This window comes from Astyanax mexicanus, chromosome 1 (assembly GCF_023375975.1).
Source record: "Astyanax mexicanus isolate ESR-SI-001 chromosome 1, AstMex3_surface, whole genome shotgun sequence".
In the NCBI taxonomy this organism is placed as follows: Eukaryota; Metazoa; Chordata; class Actinopteri; order Characiformes; family Acestrorhamphidae; genus Astyanax; species Astyanax mexicanus.
Window position 1 is genome coordinate 111679140 of NC_064408.1, and position 21745 is coordinate 111700884.

Sequence of the window (21745 nt, forward strand, 5' to 3'; positions counted from 1 at the left end):
CGGTTAACCGCAATATCGCGGTGATGCGTTAGTTTTTTACCGCGGTTATAAAAAATCAATACCGCCCCAGCCCTATTAAGAGATATAAAATATATATAATGTTTAATACAGGATTATTTTTGGCTTATTAGCAGGGGTGTTCCTTATTTAGATGTGTTTTTGTCTAACTTATTTAGTGTTCAAATTCAGTATTTTCTCTCTCTCTCTCTCTCGCTCTCTCTCTATCTCTCGCTCTCGCTCTTTCCTTGTCCATCTCTCTTTTTATGTCTCTATCTTCATCTTTACCTGTCGCTCTGTTTTACCCCTCTTTCTCTCTTTCTGAATTTTCCTGTCCTTTTTTTCTCTGTTTTTTTCCACTTATCTTTCTCTATTTCTCTATTCATCTCTGTTCATCTTTCTCCTTCACTCTGTCTGTCCCATCCTGTTTCTTCCTCTCTTTCACCTGCACTTCTCTCCGTCTCCATATCTAGTTCCTCTCTGTGCCGGTCAGTCCCTGTTTCTGTCTTTTTCTCTGCTCCTTTCTGTCTTTCTCTGTCCCTTTGTCTGTCTTCTACTGAAACTGTCTGACACTCGGTCAGTCTTTCTCTGCTCATCCTTTTCTCAGTTTCTTGTCCCTCTAACTTATATTATTTCTGACTTTGACTATCCCGCCCCTTTCGCTTGATTTCCAAGTATTTCCTCTGTCCTATCTCTCTCTCTCTCTCTCTCTCTCTCATTCTGTCTGTGACTTTTTCTCTTTCATTCTCTTGTCATGTTTTTCTTAGACTTGTAAAGCTGGAAGAACACTGTTTTCGTAGCTGTGTGTGTGTGTGTGTGTGTGTACACTAGTCCTGTAGAATATTTCTGGGGCTGGATCATCAGCATGTGTTGGCTGTGCTTGCTCCTGTGGAAAACACGACCTGCCTCTCTGATCTCCTTCTATGGCCTCTTGGTTCCTACTGCCTTTTGCCTTCTTCTTCGTTGTGTGTGTGTGTGTGTGTGTGTGTGTGTAATGAAATCCAGACTCTTGATTCTGAACCTCTGACTCCCTTTCAAAGAAATGCTTAAAAATAAAGCTGGCTGAGGACAGACAGCAACACACAGCTATCCTGTTACGTCTCTGCAGCTGAGGAGTCCAGAGTCCACCGAAAGCCCACTGGGAATGTTCAGACACCATGACTGAAAAAAAAAGCACAATGCAATTAGCTGCCATCCAGATTATATGACTTCATAATCTGTTTATTATGCGTAATCCGAGCCTGTGTAGGGTCACTGACCTTCTTTTTATTGTTTCCAGTATAAATACAGTTTCATAGTCGCGTAACTGGCGTGTTTTTTATCCCTCTCATCTCTGAGTGCATGTGTTTCTTTATTACCTTGAAGAACTTGACATGGTGGGCTTATTAATTATATATATTTTTAGTAGGAGTGGGAAATATGACCCTAAAATAAAAACACAATATATCATGGTATTTTTATGATAACAAATCTCTTGGTGATAGGACAAAACACTGAATAAAAAAAATAAGAATACACTACTGCAACAAAACGAAAATTAAATATCTCTGTCTTTATTCCTCTTTTCTCATGCTTTCAGAAGGTCTGTGGTGAGCTAGAAGGTAATGCATGTGCAGGGCTCAGGTTCTCTCTGTAGTGCACAGCGCTGAATAGCAGCTTTTCTGCAGCTCCCTGTGCTTCAGCGCACTTGTGGCTCCGGTGGTCTGTCTCTGTGCGTCTGTCTGGGTCATCCTGCTCAGCAGAGCGAAGCGAACCTGCCTCAGGCCCCGGGGCCCCTGCCTGTTAAACAGCGCTAAAGCTGTAAAGAGCAGCGCTCTGTAATTCATCTGTGTGTGCACGAGAGTCTGAGCATGTGTGATTAATGCTGACTCTGCAGGGTTGATTACAGGCCGTGTCTTGTTGTTTTGGAGTCCCAGTGTAAACAGTGGTAGAACACAATGTTGTTTTTGTCACCAGGGGCTGTTGTTTAGAGCAGTTATAAGCACATCTTTACGGTCACTGTCAACCAACGGTTTGTGATGAGGCAACAGTTGTGTGTTGCTGGTCTATGTTCATATTTACAGAGAGAGAAGGTGAGGTGGGAGGGGTGTTAAAATGCAGGTTGATGGCATTCTGTGTTTCAATGTTATACACCTGCCTCAAACTGGGCTAACTCTCTACATGTGCATTTGTCAGAGATGTGCACTGAGAAGTTTAGGTCTGATACCTCACCACTAGGGGTGCAGGAAAAAATAGATTTGAGCTTGAATCGCGTTTGTAACATTGAACGATTCAGAATCGATTCTCATTTTCAAAAAATCTTTTTTTTTGCGGGTGGAGCTACTGTCACGCGGAGCTTTTTAACTATGGCGCGGAGCTTTTTAACTGTCGCGCGGAGCTCACCTACTGTGATGAGCTCCGCGGGACAGTAGGTAAGTGTCGCAAGACAGCAGCAACAGGACAGGGAAAGTTTTAGCTCTTACTGCCTCTCCATATTAGGCTACAGAGGGGGGTGTAGTGTTGTGTTACGGTGTTTGTTGTTGCGCCGCTAAAGTATGGAGGATGAAGAAAAATAAATCCAACCGATTTAAAAGAATCGGAAAAAAATCAAATCGTGACCCCAAGAATCGATTCTGAATCGAATTTTGGGATTCCCAAAGATTCACAGCCCTACTCGCCACTGCACATATAAATGTATGTTATTTATTGGCGGCACGGTGGCTTAGTGGTTAGCACTTTCGCCTCCCAGCACTAGGGTCTTGGGTTCAAATCCCTATCTGGGTGGTGTTCTCCCTGTTGTCTGCATGGATTTCCTCCGGGGACTTTGGTTTTCTTCCACAGTCCAAAAAACATGGGGATCAGATAAATTGGATACTCTAAATTGCCCAAAAAATATAAAAAAAACTCTAAATTATGTGTAAAGTGTGTGGTATGTATGTAAGTTTGTGTGTGTATAAGTGTGTGTAAATGTATGTATGACTGTTCCCAGATATGGATTAGCACTATGTCTGATGCAGTCCTCCTCCAGGTGGACGGTTGTTTCCGGTTGAGAGTAAGTTGTACACTATTGGCTGCTGCTTCTCACCAGTGTGTGGATGAATGCTGAGTCTAAATGGTTGTGTGTAAAATGTGTCAATTGTAAAGCGTCCTTGGGTTTTTAGAAAGGCGGTATATAAGTTGAATAAACTAAACTTCATTTATTCATGTTACATATGTCATGTATAGTACATGGATGGCCAGCTTGTGAAATAAATGAAACCCTTAAATCTTCTTAAAGGAGAACTCCGGTGTAAAATTGACTTTAGGTCTAGTAAAACATGATAAAGAGTACTAACCTGTGTTGAATAGCCCACCTTTGTTCTCCCACAGCTTTCTGAGATTCAGCAATTTTGTGCTATTTGTTCAGAACTCTTTACAACAGGCGCTTCGGGGCATCCACTTGCCCCCTGCAGATAAAACGCTTTTTACATTGTTATCCACGCTCTGACATTTAAAGCAAGGCATTACTAACTTTAAAAGTGCACAAGAAGCTTATTAAAACCACTGTTTACAACCCGTAGCATAGCCTAATCTCCGGGTATCATCAGTACAGTGATTGTGGCGCCCAGAGATTGAGCACTGAGCTGTGGTGCATCTAACATCCTGACCTCACTTATGCTCTGATAAATCAATGCAGTTAAATCATTACAGTAATGCTCCAAAATGTAGTAGAGTCTTCTCTGTACAGTAGAGACAGTTACTCTAGCAAAAGCAGGATACACCTTTTAATACAGTTACATGAAAGGATTCTAAAAAATTTTGTAGGCAATTAGGAATTTGACATTTTGGAGCATTTGTTCATTCATCATACTGACAAAAATGTTCTTGCACAGCTGCATATTTTCTTTGATATTTTTCGGTTTCAAAATACAATGATATGGATCTTTAATCATTATCTGAAAGTGTTCGTGATATTTCTTTTACCTTACTGTGTAAAGTTTCTTTCTTTAGATGAAAGAGAGTTATGTTTTTCTTTGTCTGTTAAACATTTCTTACAAAACAAATCTGAACATTTAGATATCTTTGCATGATGATTCCAGCACATTGAAGGTGATTGATTAGCCTTGTCTCCAGAATAACTTTAAGAACGTGTAGGTTTTCAGCGTAGCCCTGTGGGCACACATTTAGACCTATTCTGCTCAATTACTGAACACCGGTGCCTGACGCTGGCTAATAGTGCTGTTTATAATACTCTCAGTATTATAGCGTAGCTTAGTGAAGCACTTTTCTTAATCTTACTTATTTCTAAAGTTGTTATGTCATTTGCTCGTCTACTTTTGCATCTGGGGTCATTTTCTCTCATTCTTTCTCCATTTGTTTTCCTATTCTTGTCTCTTTTTCACTTGCTTTTCTCTCTCTCTCTCTCTCTCTCTCTCTCTCTCCCACAAATCCATATTTTGTCTTATTTTTTCTCTTGTGCTCTCTTGGTTTCTCCTTCTTACTCTGTCTTTTTGATTGCTCTCTCTGTCTCACACACTGTCTTTCTGTTTTTCGTCTCTCTCTCTTTCTCTCTCTCTCTCTGCTCTATGTCTTAAGAATGGTATGATTTATATGGAAGGTAAAAGTAACAGATCTTTTCATTAGCTGAAGAATGAGGCTTCATTTCTGCAGCTGGCCTCGGGCAGCACTTTCATTTGTTTCATTTTAAGTGGCGGCTATTCTGCTGAGTATCGGGTCGACGGGGGGTTGGATTCTTTTGAAGAACATCTTCCAGCTGGATCCCTCTCTCTTTCTCTCTCTCCTCTTTTCTTTTCATTTCTCGCTCTCCCCTGCTCCTCTCACCTCTCCTCTGCTCCTCCTGCTCTTGTCCTTGAGTAGCGTTAGGTTGTGTATTTTCTTTATGAAACATTAGCAGCTGGTTGGGAAGTGTTGTGCTGATGTCTTGCAGTGAGAAGAGTACACAGGCAGTGTGTTTACCTTCATTCTTTTGAGAGTGAGCTTGTGTACAGCTCATACACTGCTTATGGGCATTCTGCATCAGATATTGTCAAGACTGTGTGACCTCGTGTGATTGCAAGTGGCGAGTGACTGTCATATGAAAACCCTGTGACTAAACATCAACACAGCACACACACACTTTTATTTATTAATTTGCAATTAGTTATAGTTTCCCAAGCTTTGTGGAACGCAGCTTTGAAGACTAAAATACCAACAAGAAAGGGAAAGTTTATCTTGAAAACATTATAACATAAAAGTTTTTAACATTTTAAGAACCAAGAAAGGTTAGGAAATTTTACTTTATTGGTGAAGATGGCAGCATGTAAGGGAAAAGATATACCTTCACATAGATAACTAGTTAAGTTAGTTATAAATTAGTTTTGTTGCTTTATTTGAGTTAACAAATGTCACAGACACATCCATACAGCAAGTTGAGAGAGGAGAGCAAGGAAGAGTTCCTTTTAAAAAAGTGCTTGTGTATGGCGCTGTATTAGTGACACAATATGGTCACGGTACAGGAGCTACGATTCAGAATATTGCAATACATTAAGCAAGACAACAGTTTTTTCAAATAAAGGAGTAAAAAAAAGTTTGGCTCTGCAGTTAGAGCAGTGGGCCATCAATAACAAGGTTGTGGGTTCGATACCCACACTACTCTTGAGCCCCTAACCCTTACAGCTTCTTAGGCTCTGCAGCGATGGCTTCCCAACATGTGCTCACTAACTGTGAGTGCTAAATGTGGGCGCTAACTGTGCGCTCGCTGTGGGCGCTTACTGTGGGCGCTAACTGTACGCTCACAGTGGTCGCTTACTGGGCGCTCACTGTGGGCACTAACGGTACGCTCACAGTGGTCGCTTACTGGGCGCTCACTGTGGGCACTAACTGTACGCTCACAGTGGTCGCTTACTGGTGCTCACTGTGGGCACTAACTGTACACTCACTGTGGGCACTAACTGTACACTCACTGTGGGCACTAACTGTACACTCACTGTGGGCACTAACTGTACGCTCACTGTGGGCACTAACTGTACGCTCACTGTGGGCACTAACTGTACGCTCACTGTGGGCACTTACTGTACACTCACTGTGGGTGCTTACTGGGCGCTCACTGTGGGCGCTAACTGTACGCTCACTGTGGGCGCTAACTGTACGCTCACTGTGGGCACTAACTGTACGCTCACTGTGGGCACTTACTGTACACTCACTGTGGGTGCTTACTGGGCGCTCACTGTGGGCACTAACTGTACACTCACTGTGGGCACTTACTGTACGCTCACTGTGGGCGCTTACTGGGCGCTCACTGTGGGCGCTAACTGTACGCTCACTGTGGGCACTTACTGTACACTCACTGTGGGTGCTTACTGGGCGCTCACTGTGGGCGCTAACTGTACGCTCACTGTGGGCGCTAACTGCGCTCACTGTGGGCACTTACTGTGCGCTAACTTTGCGTTCACTGTGGGCGCTAACTCTGCACTCACTGTGGGCCGTCACTGTGGGCGTTCACTGTGCACTTGCTGTGCGCTGACTGTGCGTTAACTGTGTGTCACTGTGGGCGCTCACTGTGCGCTCACTGTGCGCACATTGTGAGCGGTCAATGTGCACTTATTGTGGGCTCACTGTGCGCTCACTTTGCGCTCACTGTGAGCGGTCTCTGTGCTCTTAGTGTGTGCTCACTGTGTGTGCTCACAACTGCATATGTGTATGTTAATAAATTGAAGGTAAAGGCCAAGTTCTGTCTGTGCTTCCAGCACAAGTACGGTTACTGCGGTTGTTTTAGCCTGTTTTCTTACTCCTGAAAAGTCCTGTATTAAGATGACAAGATCAAGATAACAGAGTAATAATTTTTCATAAATATTGCCTTTCCCTAGTTTTAATAATATTTATATTAATGGTTGCATATATGATTCTTTTACACCAATTATTTATCATTCAAGATTTCAGGATCAGCTGTAGTTTCCTTTAACATTGTCCTTCTATTGACCTCCTAGACTGTCCCTATAGTCACCATGGGAAGCGTTTAACCCCTTAATCCCCTGGCTTTCTCTGTAATAAGAAAGAATGAGTGTGTTTGAGGGTGCAATGAGAGGGATGCTGTTGACATCTTGAGGTCAGGTTAGTCTGGGTTATTCTCGCAGAGTGGATCAGCACTCTCTGGGAACAAAACAGGATGAGTTAGAAAAGCTGTTTTGGTGTTTTTTTCAGTCAGTATATTATACAGTTACCCTGCATAGTTTCTTATTGTTCTATTAGGACTGTTTTTTGTAAGACCTTAAAAACATCAACAGTTTGATGATCTTTAGCAGTAGTGGATCCATTTTGTAGCTTTTTTAAAGGTTTTTTTAAAGATGTGGTCCTCAAAGAGGGTCTGTGTTGTATATCCAGGTGGTCCACATGTTTCTTTTCTGAACCAACATAAACTTAACAAATGCCAAAAGAAACACAGTTGTTCTAGCTTGTGCTTGCCATGGTTGTGTCACAGTTTGGTTCACACCAGGGTTGGAATCTTACTGTACTGTACTCCACAAGTCTAAATAAAACAGCAAACATAAACATAATACTAAACCTTTTTTCATTTTATTTCAATGGACAGTTATTGACTCACTAGTTATATATTTCGATCCATATAGTTCCATTTAGCACCCCAATCCCCCCTCAAGGTAGTTAATACAGCCACATGTAGTGTGTTAATTAAGCGGTACGGTCTAAACATTAGCAAATTCAACAATTGTCTTGATGCACACGTCCAAAAAGGCCAACGTATCGCATTTGTCCATTCACTCTAATTTACATAATGAGTTAAAATATGATGTTAAAATCTGAATATTGGCAACACCTAAAATTGCGTTTTCAATTGTTTCAAATTCATGGGTGAGGACAGTGAGAGAGAAAGAATAAGGAGAGATAAAAACAAGCTTATGGACAAAATTTCACTCTACATACAGCAGCAAATAGGAGAAACATGAGAGACAAAAAAAATTAAAGAACCATTAAAACAGAGATGCATTTAAGTATTTGCGCTGCCACTATGATAGTGAGATCGCTGGTTCGAATCCCATTCATGTAGCTTGCCATCAGCTGCCGGAGCCCTGAGAGAGCACATTTGGCCTTGCTCTCTTTGGGTGGGTAGATGGTGTTCTCTCCCCTCATTACTTAAAAGGGTGATGACGATCAGCACAAGGCATCTGTGTGCTGTCTGACTTCTCATCTACTGGAGGAGGCATGTGCTAGTCTTTACCCTCTTGGTGTTGGGGCATTACTAGTGATAGGGGGAGTCCTAATGAGTGGGTTGGGTAATTTTCCTTATGAATCAGGGAGAAAATAGGGTAAAAATTAGAAATATATTTATTTAATATATATATATATATATATATATAAATATATTTTTAATATATATATATATATATATATATAGCCAGTGCCTTAAGTGAGAGTACGACTGACACTAACTATTTTTGTTTGGTAAAAAAATAAAATTGTCACAGAAATGATTTCAATTAAATACATTGTCATTTTAAGAGCTACTAATAAGATAGTAATATAATTGCATATTAGTGTAGCGACACCCTATAAAGAGCTATGAACATTTAATTAATAAGAATTTAAACATAATACAGTATTTAAAAATCTGAATCATGTTAAATGGCTCATCCTTGCTAATAAAACCATAATGAGCATTATTGAGGTCAGCATATATTATCGTATACACAGGTGTTGGACAATGAAACTGAAACACCTGGTTGTAGACCACAATAATTAATTGTTCATACGGACAGTTCTGGTGGAAACAGGAGAGTTGACGTGCACATCGAATTCTGCCGTGATTTGGGCAGATTTGTCCCCTTCAGACAGCTTCCTCTTGCATCCACAGTTAATCCTGTTGGATGTGGTTGGTCCTTCTTGGTGGTATGCTGACATTACCCTGGATACCGTGGCTCTTGATACATCACAAAGACTTGCTGTCTTGGTCACAGATGCTCCAGCAAGACGTGCACCAACACTTTGTCCTCTTTTGAACTCTTGTATGTCATCCATAATGTTGTGTACATTGCAATATTTTGAGCAGAACTGTGCTCTTATCCTGCTAATTGAACCTTCACAGTCTGCTCTTACTGGTGCAATGTGCAATTAATGAAGATTGGACACCAGGCTGCTCCAATTTAGCCATGAAACCTCCCACACTAAAATAACAGGGGTTTTGGTTTCATTGTCCAACCCCTGTACATATTGTATATGCTGTATAAAAATTAATAATGTAATTAGGTCTCAGAAAGACCCTTAAAGAGCGTATAGGATTACATAGTTTTCTTTGTGAGAACATCCAAAATGTGATGTTACTGGCACTCAGAATGGAGATCTGTCAGACTGTACAGTAAACAGCGTTTAGCTCCAGAGTGAGTCAGTATGGAGTGCTACTGTTGTGCCTGGAGTCACACAGTCACAGGCTTGATTACACACTCACACACTTTACAGTACAGCCTCTTTCTCTGACCTGTAATAAATATATACATGCTCACGTACGCACACACGCACACACACACAAACAAACACTGAGGAAGTGCTGTGTGTCCTCAGGCAGCACACTGCTATGGGACAGTGACCCGCTGTAATTTCCAGCATGAACACAAACACAGTGTGAGTGCCTTGTTTTTATTAATCAGATGTGTACGTGAGTGAGAGGGGTAGAGATAGGGTAAGAGTGTTTGTTTACATTGTAGAGTGTGTGTGTGTGTGTGTGTGTGTGTGTGTGTGTGTGTGTGTGTTGAGACTTGATTGCTTGTGTGAGTTTATTTTAAGTAATCTTGCAATCATTTTATCTTCATTTTGACTTCAGATTAGTTACTGATGGCCAGTAATCATCCCTCTCAAACACACAAACACATGCTCTGTACATGCGTGAGCTCCATATGTTTCTAAACTTGATCTCATGCTCATACAAACAGATTTTTACATAGATCTAAATCTATGCTGACATGGAACATTTAGTGCATTTAAAACAATGACTTTCTGAATAATAATCAAAACATCTTAAAATACGTTTTCTATGCATTTATTCATCTAAAAGAATTATATTATTGCATAGCCTTTTTAAAAGTGGACTATTTAGTGTTTTTGGGGGCAATACCTATTACCAATCAGTACCATTCAAACATGTTGCATCATCGTGCAGTGCTTATGTAATGGTGTATGTTGTCTCTGAAGAAGTGCACTGTACTTTTGGAATCAACCACTTAAAAAGAAAAACCCTACCCCTGTCCCCCAAATTACATTATTAATTTACCTAAATTGCCTTTGATTAACTCCATGAAGCAAATGCTACCAATATTTTTATTAGACTTTTAAGACCAGCACTAGATGAATTTGATTTATCACAGATTTCATGTTTTTGGTTGTAAATCAAATGCTGATACATATCTGATCTGACAGTCCATAACTTTCATAAATTATGTTTTAAACTTTTATGTTTGACTATTAGCCTCCTTATTGTAGATGTCATTGTCATTGTTGTTTTGCTTGTATATAATAACACATCTGCTAATTAAAAACCAAAAAAATATTCGGTAGTAAAGACATTTTTATGAATATATCTCAACGTGTAATTTAGGTTGATGCGAATGAATTTATATATGTTATTCTTGTCCAGAGTATGGTTCTAAAATGTATGAAATAATTACTTGTCTTGTATTATTTGTCTTATGTTTAATATCTTCCTATTTTCCTTTTGTAAGCAGTGCACTAATATGTGTTTGTCAGGAAGCAGAGCTGGAGTGAAATGACACACTTTTCCGTGTACAGCGTTACGTACCTAGTGACCAAATTACCTTGGCATTTCCTGTGTTTACCATTGCATCATTATACAAGGATGAAGAATGTTTTACCATGCCATGAAGAGTAGGTCAGGCTGTGCTCTGCTCTGAAGGCTGTTAAGCTTAGATTGTAAACACAAATATAGAAATTACGAAAACGGAAAATTGGAGTTAAAAAAAAATAATTATGATTTTAGGGGTTGATTTCAGTACAAGCCCAAAAAGGTTCAGAAATTGTGAAACATTTTAAATTAAAATTTCAGAATGCTGACATATGCTGTAATAGCAATGTTCTTTATGAACTGCTGGTTTATTGTTTTTTCTTACCCAAAATATGTGTATATAAATTTCTACTATAACATTACCAACAGTATAACAGCATCATTTCCCATGCCTCTGGCAGACTGGCCACAACGGGGCCTGTAGGGAGAGTTAAAAAACAAAAAACTGTGTATTTACAAGCAATGTCTTAATGTTTTTTGTTCATAAGCATGCAGTGCTCATCTCATATGCAGATGGAATCATTCGTAATGATGAAAGGTCCAGTGCAATATGGTGGAACAGTTCACTCAACAGGTGATGATGGTTATTGCTGTATAATAGGTTTTGCAGAATCACTGACAAATATTCCTTTCTCTCTCTCTCTCTCTCTCTCTCTCTTTGTAGGAGATGTCCCTGGTGGCCCCCGAGTCACCATCAGAACAGGCCAGAAGAGTCTTCCAGACATTTGACCCAGAAGGTAAACCTTAAGTGTAACTGCAATCTTTATTTGTGTTCCAGAGAGATGAATAATGAGATGGAATGCTTCTTCAGATCCAGTCTAAAAGGTTTAGCTCTGGTTCTAAAACATAACTAGCTGAATGTAGTTCTGAGATTCTATTCAGTAATATTTGAAATTATCCTAAGTTTGGGCTAATTTTATATACAGCATATGTCTCTCTATCCCCTTGTGTGTACTCCTGTGTATGCGATTTCTCCATCCCGTCTTTCTTTTGCATGTGCCCTCTCTTCACTTAGTCTCTCTCTTGTTTACTCTCTTCATATTTCCTTTCGTTCTGTCTCTCCCACATTAACTCTCTACTAGTTTTTCTCTCTTGCCTGCATTCTCTCTCTGTTTCTAAACCAGAAACAGTTAAGATATAGGAGTTTGACAATGAAGCTGTCATTTTAGTGTGGGAGGTTTCATGGCTAAATTGGAGCAGCCTGGTGGCCAATCTTCATTAATTGCACATTCCACCAGTAAGAGCAGAGTGTGAAGGTTCAGTTAGCAGGGTAAGAGCACAGTTTTGCTCAGAATATTGCAATGCACACAACATTATGGATGACATACCAGAATTCAAAAGAGGACAAATTGTTGGTGCACGTCTTGCTGGCAAGTCTTTGTGATGTATCAAGAGCCACGGTATCCAGGGTAATGTCAGCATACCACCAAGAAGGACCAACCACATCCAACAGGATTAACTGTGGATGCTGTAAGAGGAAGCTGTCTGAAAGGGATGTTCGGGTGATAAACTGGATTGTATCCAAAAAACATAAAACCACGGCTGATCAAATCACGGCAGAATTCAATGTGCACCTCAACTCTCCTGTTTCCACCAGAACTGTCCGTCAGGACAATAAATTGTTGTGGTCTAAAACCAGGTGTTTCAGTTTTATTGTCCAACCCCTGTATATGCTTGCACAATCTGTCCTCCTCTATGTTTTGAGTTGCGGTTAAGGTCAGGTTTTAAATTGATCAGTACAGGCTGGTCCTGATCAAGTCGGGTCTGGGTCGTGTTTGGTCATCACTCTAATGCTTCTGCAGAGCTCTAACAAAACCCCTTGGTACAATCACTGTAACGTAGATTTATGTGGTAGAGATATGAAGAGCCTGAGGGCAGCTCCACAGGAAAGAGCACCCCATGGGTTTATTTGCTCTGCGGCTTACAGTGTTTATTTCTGTGTTACTGGCTGAGTGGAGGACATTAAAACAGATTGTGAGGTCACTTAAAAAGTGACAGATGATAAAAGATTAGATAAGCTCTTCTGACAAAGAAAAAAAAACAGATGAAGCATATTTTAAATAAAATGTGATTTTTAATGCTGGACTTATTAATAAAATAAGTAAAGCTTGAAAATCTTATCCTACCTTTAAATAATTGTGCAAACATTGAGTAAAGCACACTACTTAATGTAATATTGTAGTTATGATTTGTGTAGTTCATCTATCACCATATCCTTCATGTTATCTACTCTTTATATAAAAATATATGATCTTGTAGCACTGATTAATTCTGCAATATCTGTAAATAACTGAGATTGATTGAATAGCACTGTGCATTGAATAGCCTAAAGTACAGCTATCTAGATAGGTAGGTAGCTATAATGTTTTATTTAGGACAATATTTTTGTTATTTATATTCTAATTGTATTGTTTTTCAAGTTACTGTTTTGTAATATGTGTTAGTTCATACATAGAATTACTCCTACTGGGCAAGACAACCAGCTGGATAACTTGTTTAACTAAAAGAAACAATATAAAATATGTACACTACTGAATCACTACAAAGCAAGATTTAACTAGTAATATGTGGGTTTTACTCGTTTTAAAACTATTTAGAATTTTGTTGGCCACTTTTCAGTTTTAGCTCTTGTAATTTGTTTCCTTCACAAAATATTCATGCTTAAAATGTTCATGCAGCCTTTGTTTCTTATTAGTTCTCCAGCTCTGTGTGTGCATGTATGTGTGTGAGGGGCAGAGGGGGGGTTATGGGGGGTTTATCTGCTTTTGTCATTTTACTAAGCCGAAGTTATACTTTCCCTACTTTTGCTCTTTATTTATTGCTCACTGTATCAAAGTCTCCATACTGAAGCCCCCCTGAGGAGAGGGTAGATTTGAGAAGAAAAAAAAAGTTCTACCTATAAAAGCACAGCATCTGGCTTCTTAAACACACATTGTTTAAACCAGGACAGTCCTGCAGCTCATCTCTACCAGGTATGTGAGTGTGTGTGCTCACCTTATGAGAATGTGAGAACACTGAGATCTAGAGACTGTAAAGTATTTAGATTATAAATGTGTTCCAAAAACACATTAATACGAGCCAGAAGCAGAACATTTGAGCAGCTCACCAACTTTCAAAAGACTGGCTGTTCCTGTAAGAACTGAAGCAGAGTTTCTATTGCAGTAAACAACATTCTTGTGCCTCTGATTTATCAGAACAATATGATTGGGTGTTTTCAGTTCAGACTCATCTATCACACTCTTACTCATTACCTAAGCAGCACAGAAACCCTAGAGTAAAAAAGTAAAAACCCTATGGCTGTGAATGTAAAAAAAAAAGATATATATATATATATATATATATATATATATATATATATTGATTCAGACAGGTGTGAATACAATAGTTCCTCTCAAATGCAAAACAAATGATCACACCGAAGACCCTTTACAGAAGGTAGTCTGGGTTTGGTCCAAAACCAATTCAAAAGTAGTTGGTTTGGACTTTGATACGACTAAACTATCTGGTGTACTCCATAAGCCTAGTGGTCAAAACCACTTATAAATTACTAATAAATTAAATAACTTCACAAACACCACACAAGTCTATTGTTATGTATGGATGTACTGATATTAGGGTGGTGCCTTATCATATCGTACCAAAAAACTGTGATGATAGTGATAGTATCAAAAGCTATTATGTATTATTTTTGATATATACTTTATTTAATTTTAATTACTTGATTGTACTGCGTGCACAATTATGTTCTGCACTTTGGTTTTGTGGCATTTTAATTTTGTTATACTTTACTTTGTAAAAAAAAAAAAAAGAAAGAAAAAGTGTCTTGGTAAGTCACTGTTTATGAAATAGACAAACATTTATAGATTTTTTTTTTCTACTGAACATATAAAACATATATACGTTATATAAAACTATATAAAGTTATTTATACTAAATAAATAAAACATTAATTTTGTTGCAGCCGTATCTTCATAAAATTAATTTAAAAAGTATTATTATTATTATTTTCTTATTAATTAATAATGTTTAATATCGATATTGAATTGAAACTTTAAATTCAATACCAATATCCAAACTGTACTTTTTTAGACACCTTTTTCATAAATATAGAACAATACAAAAAACAATAATTATTCTTGCACATAAATATTTAGTTAACAATCTACATGAGTAAACTTATTCTCATACAGTCACCATCAGAGGTTTATTAAGAACAAAATCAACAGCATTAGTTTAACTACTTAAATATCTTAAAGTATCTGAATGCATTCATTAGAATTAGTGCAGATGTTTAGAATAGAGGATAGTCCACTGGTTTGTGGTAGCAGGAGACCCAGACCCCAGACAGTCACAGAGCTGGAGAGAGAAGTTTACTTGCTCCAGGTTCTACCCCCTAGACTCTCTCTTAAACACAGCCCCTCCTAAAACTGCAGAAATCATGCTGTTAATGTGTTTCAGTGTGTGTGTAGAACAGGGTAAGTATGTGTTTATCGCACCCATATGAAAATAATCTCACACGCCAAATATGTAAACAGTGCCTCCAGTGAGCCTTAGTTCTATTGTTACACACACACAGCTGAAAGCATGCATGCTCACATTCCTGAAAACATAAACACACATACAAGCTCTCGCACATGCCACCATGCTTCTTACTCTCTCCTGTGTCCTTCTCTTCTCTCGTGGGTGATGTGAAATTAGAATTTGGCTGCGGGTTTTTGGAACTTTGAAGTTGGATATAAATACGATGAAAGACAGCTCATATTTTACCATACAAAGTCATCAGTCATTCAGATACGGAGAAGAAGTTCAAAAGAAGCAATACAAGAGTGATCAGGAGAGAGAGAGAGAGAGAGAGAGAGAGAGAGAGAGAGACATTTAGCCCAGTGGAGTTGAGCAGCTAATACATGTTTCTTTTAATCTTTGTGCTGCTGTATCTGTAAAGCTTATGTATATGTTTATGTATATAGCCCACAGTACCATAGAAACTACATATCTGCATTATTACACATACTGATTTAAGTTGTATTCTAGCTAATTGTATTAGGTTTTGTGATCTCCTAAATTGCACAAAAATGTTATGCACAGCTTAAACCACGTAAAACCTTTGTGAAAATCCTAACGTCCTTAAAGTCAAGACTGAAGTCCTGCCTGAGAAAAGATAAAAACTGGATATGTGCATCTACATAAATCTACCAAAACTACAAATAATTTTAACCACATGTTCATAAAATCACTAAGTGTTGGCACAGGTTTTGCCTTGGCTGATCAGGTTGACTGATGTAGCCAATGCCTAATCAAGTTGGTTAATCAGGCCAATTTTCTGTTGTTCATAATCTTTTTATGATTATTGTGCAAAATCATTTTAATTTGCTGCACTGAATGGACAGATATGGATATGTGATCGCGTGCATTGAATGTAAATGTGATTTTGATCAGTTGCTTGTCTTTTTGCTCTGACAATACCAGTCAGATGCCACCAGTCACAATCATTACCACCCTCTGTACTTTCCACTGTGGGAGGTAATACCCTCTGGAATGTCTTCCTTGTGCAAACCTGATAACATGGCTAAAGAAATGTTATATGCCTGTACATCTTCATAAATGGAATTTACCATTTATTTGGCCCAATCCTATTTTACCCTTTGGCCCTACCACTTTACCCCTACCCCTTCTTTGCAAGTGTAACCCCTCCGCTTGTAACTCTGTTCCTCTGTTAGGTGAAATTCTCTCCCTGAGAACCCCTCAAGCACCCGATACGTCATAAGAAGCACTAAAGTTCAGTAACCTAGCTGCTGCTGGTTAACTAGTTATTTTAAGGGCATTGTATGTCTTCATAAAGGGGGGAGATGGTGCAGAAAATAAGTATTGTCCATTCCTTAATTCCACTCTAACGGGGAGCTGAAATGAGCTTTGATTAGCTTTTATATTTTATTTACCACCTTAAATTTTGCGACCATTAAGGTACAACAGACAAACTACTGGCGATCTTTTTTAAAAACATTGAAACATTGAAACTACACATTAAACTATGGTAATATAGTGCTAATCTTCACTTTTAAAAAGGAAAATACTCAAATTTGTGGATTTCTTTGGTCACTTGTTCTGCAATCTTACCAGTGATCCTATACCCCTCGTTTTGAAGTGTGCCTTGGAAAAATCTCCGTATGAAGGGCTAACAGGACCTATCCCTTACTCTAACCTACCCCTCCAACCTAACAAGAATCAGGACACCCCTACCCCATGGCTTGCATGAGCAAAACAGAGATGTAGGGGTAAGGGGTAGGGCCAAGGGGTAAAATGAGATTGGACCAAAGTTGCTTGCAGAAGTGTTTGCACCTTTTCCGCAATGATAATAGGTTAGCAGCTGCAAAAGTTATCTGGCAAAACCTGGCAACCCTTTTTCAATACCATAGCAATCATTTAGAAACAAGCATGAGATAAAATCATGGCAACTGTCTAAAAAATCCATAGCCATTATCTTGACACTCGGATATCCTTCTGATGTTCACCTTGTAACAGCATAGCAACCACTTGGGTTAGCATAGCAATCACATATTCACATAATCACATAAAACAACATATTAACCACATGGGATGATACAGGAACTTTTACAGCAATTAGACATTAGAAAATCATAGCAACCACCTAGAAGTCACGTAGCAACACCAAAGCAATCACTTAATCTAGATAAAAACCGTACATGGTGACCGCAAGGTAAAATGCATAGCAACCACCTGAGATACCATTGCTACTATTTATCAGCACTATAGCAGCTGCTTAGCATCATTATAGCAGTCACCTGGAATTACAATGCTACCATATAAAGTAGCAGCACTATGGCAGCTATCTGGCAACACCATATAAACCACCTTCAGCCAATGCACTTTTGTAGTTATTTTTTTATTTTTTTTACATTTACTGTAGTTATCACTGATTGTATTTATGAAAGTGAATTACACTCCACAACTCTAGGGGGAGCACAGAAGCTATTATACAAACATTTGTGTTATTATTAGCTGGTTTATCAATCCAGTTTTAAGTTCCTTCTCAGAATTTCCCTTTCTATTAAACAACTGTTGCTTTAGGAAGAGTCTCCAGCTCTATGGTTGACTGCATTTGGTGTATTTGTGTGGGTGTGTGTGGTCTCTGGTTGCATGCCTGTGGAAAGCTATAGGGGGTTATGTTTCTTATACCCCTTTCTCTTTATTCCAGGCAATAGAAGTAACCATATGTCGTCTTTTCTTTTCCCTCTTTCTCTCTTCTGTAGATAACGGGTTCATTCCAGACACACTGCTTGAGGATGTAATGAAGGCTTTGGATCTGGTCTCCGAGCCCGAGTAGTAAGTTTGTCTACGTGTGTGTGTGTGTGTCTGTAATGTTTTCAGTAATAACACAAGTAGGATGTTATGTGTGTATGTTTGTGTGTGTAGTCAGGATGTTACTTCGTATGTATGTGAGTGTGTTTGGAACACCTGCGGTCCTTCCTTCTCTTCGGGAGCGCCCGCTGACTTTGACTTCGGTTCACATTTCACTGGTTCTGTGTACTGGACACTGTTGAGCAGAGCAAAGGGGAGAAAAGTAACGTGAAAAATCCCCCTCTTTCATCTCAGCCCTATTAAACAGATACAGAAGGTCAAGGGTGCAAAGTCAGATCTTCAGAACAGACCTCACCTCTGAGACACACACGTACTCCAGAGCTCACAGTGGGTTCTTAGAAACCTTCACCTGTTAAACAGCTTTGTTCCAACTTCTGCGTTTAATGAGCTTTTAATGGACAGGACTGTAGGAAGAAGGGACGGATGGATATGCGTATATGTGGGTATCTAACCTACTTGCTCAATATATTTGCTTAGGAATAAAGACATGCAGTGAAATGAAATGAAATTAAATAAATGGTGTTTGATGTAGAACTACAGATCACTTAGGAAAGAAACTGATATTGCTGCTGTTGTTAAACATAATTGGTTTGCTTTCCGAACAGGAGTTAAGCCTGGTCTTTAAGCATGATAAAAAGTACTTACCTTTATTGAATAGCCCACCTCCGCTCTCCCGCAGCTTTCTAAGATCCAGTATTTTGTGCACTTTGCCCAAACAGGCTTTTACTGTAGAATGAGTAAGACAGGGTATGCCTTAAGTCTGCAGATAAATCGCTGTTTCCACTGTTATTCAGGCTCTAAGAAGCTCCACACTTTATCATTGGTGAAATCCAGAGAGCCCTGAGGCATTAGGAACTTTAAAACTGCACAAGAAGTTTATTAAAAGCTGTTGTTTAGATCCCATAGTGTAGGTAAATCCCCGGGCGCCGCCATCTTAAATTTCAAACACAATAAGTCAACCGTGGAGCACGAATAGTACAACTTTTTGAGCAGTGTAATATAATTTGTTGTTGGTTCTTTGCATTATAATATTGACAGTAACCAGATATTTTCAGCAACAGCTGGAATTCATGCATTTCTAATGAATAATACATTTTGCAATCTGCTCAACTATCCTACCTCTTTGTTCGTTCTTAAAGGTTGACTTATTGTGATGTCCTCATGTTGGGCCATTTTTAGACTAGGCAAATCAGTGGTCAAAACTATTGTGATTCATTGTAGACCACATTTTATGTACAGTTAGAAGGTGTGCTAAATTTAGATCTATAGAATAGCAGAAAAACCGCTTATATGTGACATAAAATTAAGGTATGAGTCTCAGATTCTTCCAGCAACAACAAACCACTGCAGCTTATACTTAAAAAAGCTGAGTTAATTCTGTAAAGTTGGTTAATTGACGTGCTACCACATCTCATGACACTGATTTTGACCAAATATAATTAACATATTATTTTATTTAATAAACACTGTTTAATTATGTTTTGTCTGGACTTTCTGGATTCTATAATTAGTCAAATAAAAATCTAATCTCATTTTACTGACAGCAGATCAGCTTGAAATTGATATCCAGGGATTTATTTAGTCTTTTCAGATATGTATTTGTATGGCACAGGTAAATGAATGTTGTTTAGGACACATTATATATAATATAAAAAAGAAATATATACATAAAACTTTTGCTAGAGACGGTTTACTAGTCTACAAACAAAATTAGAATTTATCTAGTTTAATGTACAATATAAATTTAGTTAGTTAGTACATCATGGGTTTCCTCTTCTAGAACTGCCTGCCTGTAGGCAGTTGCTTTTACTGTTCTCCACTTATGTTATTTAAAAAACTGTGGACAGGTAAATCCCTTCCTAAGACTAATCTGCATTTACAACCTTTTTTCTGAAGAAAGGCCTCAGAAAGCGGTTTGGTTTGGCCATGGTGGCCATGGTGATCCACTTACTTCAACAGTCAATATCAAATAAACTAGTGTTTAATTAAGATGGGTTTAAAATAAGACAGACATCCAAAATCCTCTTCAACCATGTTCTTTTCATCTGCAGCTGCAACGAATTCTAATGTTTTACATTTTATTTTATAGTAAGTGTGTAAACATTTTCCACGAAAATTTTACTTTAACATTTTGTAAATTATTTTATAATTGGTTCTTCCTGTTTTATTTGTTCAGTTATTTACATCCCATTCCTCCATACTTTTCTAATAAAGATCTTTTGTCCATTTGCTTTAATATGGTAAAAAACACAAAGGATCGTGTTTTACATTACTGTAGGATGAAGCATGTGTGACATCAGGACAGGGTTATGTTTTTAAAGTGAATTTCAAAGATTATTTAGTGAAACATTATTTAGTGTACTGGAGTGCCGTACTGCAACGCCTCCAAGTGCCGTAAACTTCCCTCTTCTCTCCCGTTCCAAATATGCACATCATAATCACTATTCTGGCAGGATTACTTTAAAAACATGAAAACGTAAGTGAGGAAAACTTCAGAGAGCGTGAGAATGTCTGTGTCTGCCCTGATTACTGAGGTTATCATGTTCGTGTGTTTTGGGGGAGGTTAGCAGCCCTTGCTCCCTTTTTAAGGAAAAGTGTGCAGGTTTGAGAAATCGGCCAGCTTGTTTTTGGGTATTAATAGTAAAATTCCAGGCATTACTCACTGTTATATTTAGCATCTGAGCTCGCTATATCTGAACATCATAACTATAACACTAAAACACTACAGCTCTATATATCAACACATGCATACACTTAGACACAGACCTCTCAGTGTCTGAGGAGAATTCAAGAACAAACACAGACGTCATGCATCTTTTATATGTACACCAGACACACATCATCACTTCAGCAAAAAAAGAAAAGATGTGCAGCTACAGCTTTGCTCTCTCTCTCTCATTCTTGCTCTAATTCACACACCTCTTTCCACCTAAAGAAAAATACTATTATAAATACAAACACTGTTTAGCTTTTACATGAACACACCAGACTCTCAATATGCCTATGTTTGCCTATATAAAAATAAAAAGATTTAAGTATATTTATACAGTAAGATTTCCTATACACATTTTTATTCACTGTCTCTGGTTCTTTTCTTTCTTTCTTTCTTCTTTATAAACAGTGTGAACCTGATGAAGAGTAAGCTAGATCCAGAGAGTCTTGGCATCATTTTGTTGGGTCCGTTCCTTTTGGAGTTCTTCCCTGATCAGGTAACACACCACACCCATAGTGTGTTATATCTCATGTAGTCCATCATACAAGTCATTCACATTCTGAACCTGAACTCTGTAGAGAGTCTGAGTTTGATTTAGTAACCAACAGGCCATTCTCCCGTATCATTCTCCAGTGCTGATAACATTATCGAAACTCGAAACACTGTCTCAGAAGAATGCATCATGTTTGACACAAATTAAGATTTCAGACACATTCATCTCCATTAAAGAGTTCAATACAGTTGTCCAATAACAACAGCTGAGAATCTGACGAAGAACAAAATAACTAAATGTTGGGTACAGCAGTGAAATAATGTAGAATAATCTTTTCCCACAGACCCATGAGTGGCTGCTGTTTCTGCTGTTGTTTAAATCAGATTTTCCCTTTTAGTATTTT

At 38.5% G+C, this 21745-nt stretch overlaps 1 protein-coding gene across 1 annotated transcript in view; it reads left to right on the plus strand.

Annotated features, from left to right (window-relative positions):
• mindy3 (MINDY lysine 48 deubiquitinase 3) overlaps window positions 1-21745 on the plus strand; it is a 74666-nt gene that overhangs the window by 36360 nt on the left and 16561 nt on the right. Inside the window, exons 11-13 of the mRNA XM_007242078.4 lie at window positions 11424-11496; window positions 18028-18100; window positions 21258-21345. Of these exons, the coding sequence (XP_007242140.2) occupies window positions 11424-11496; window positions 18028-18100; window positions 21258-21345 (234 nt within the window). The remainder of the gene's footprint in view (window positions 1-11423; window positions 11497-18027; window positions 18101-21257; window positions 21346-21745) is intronic.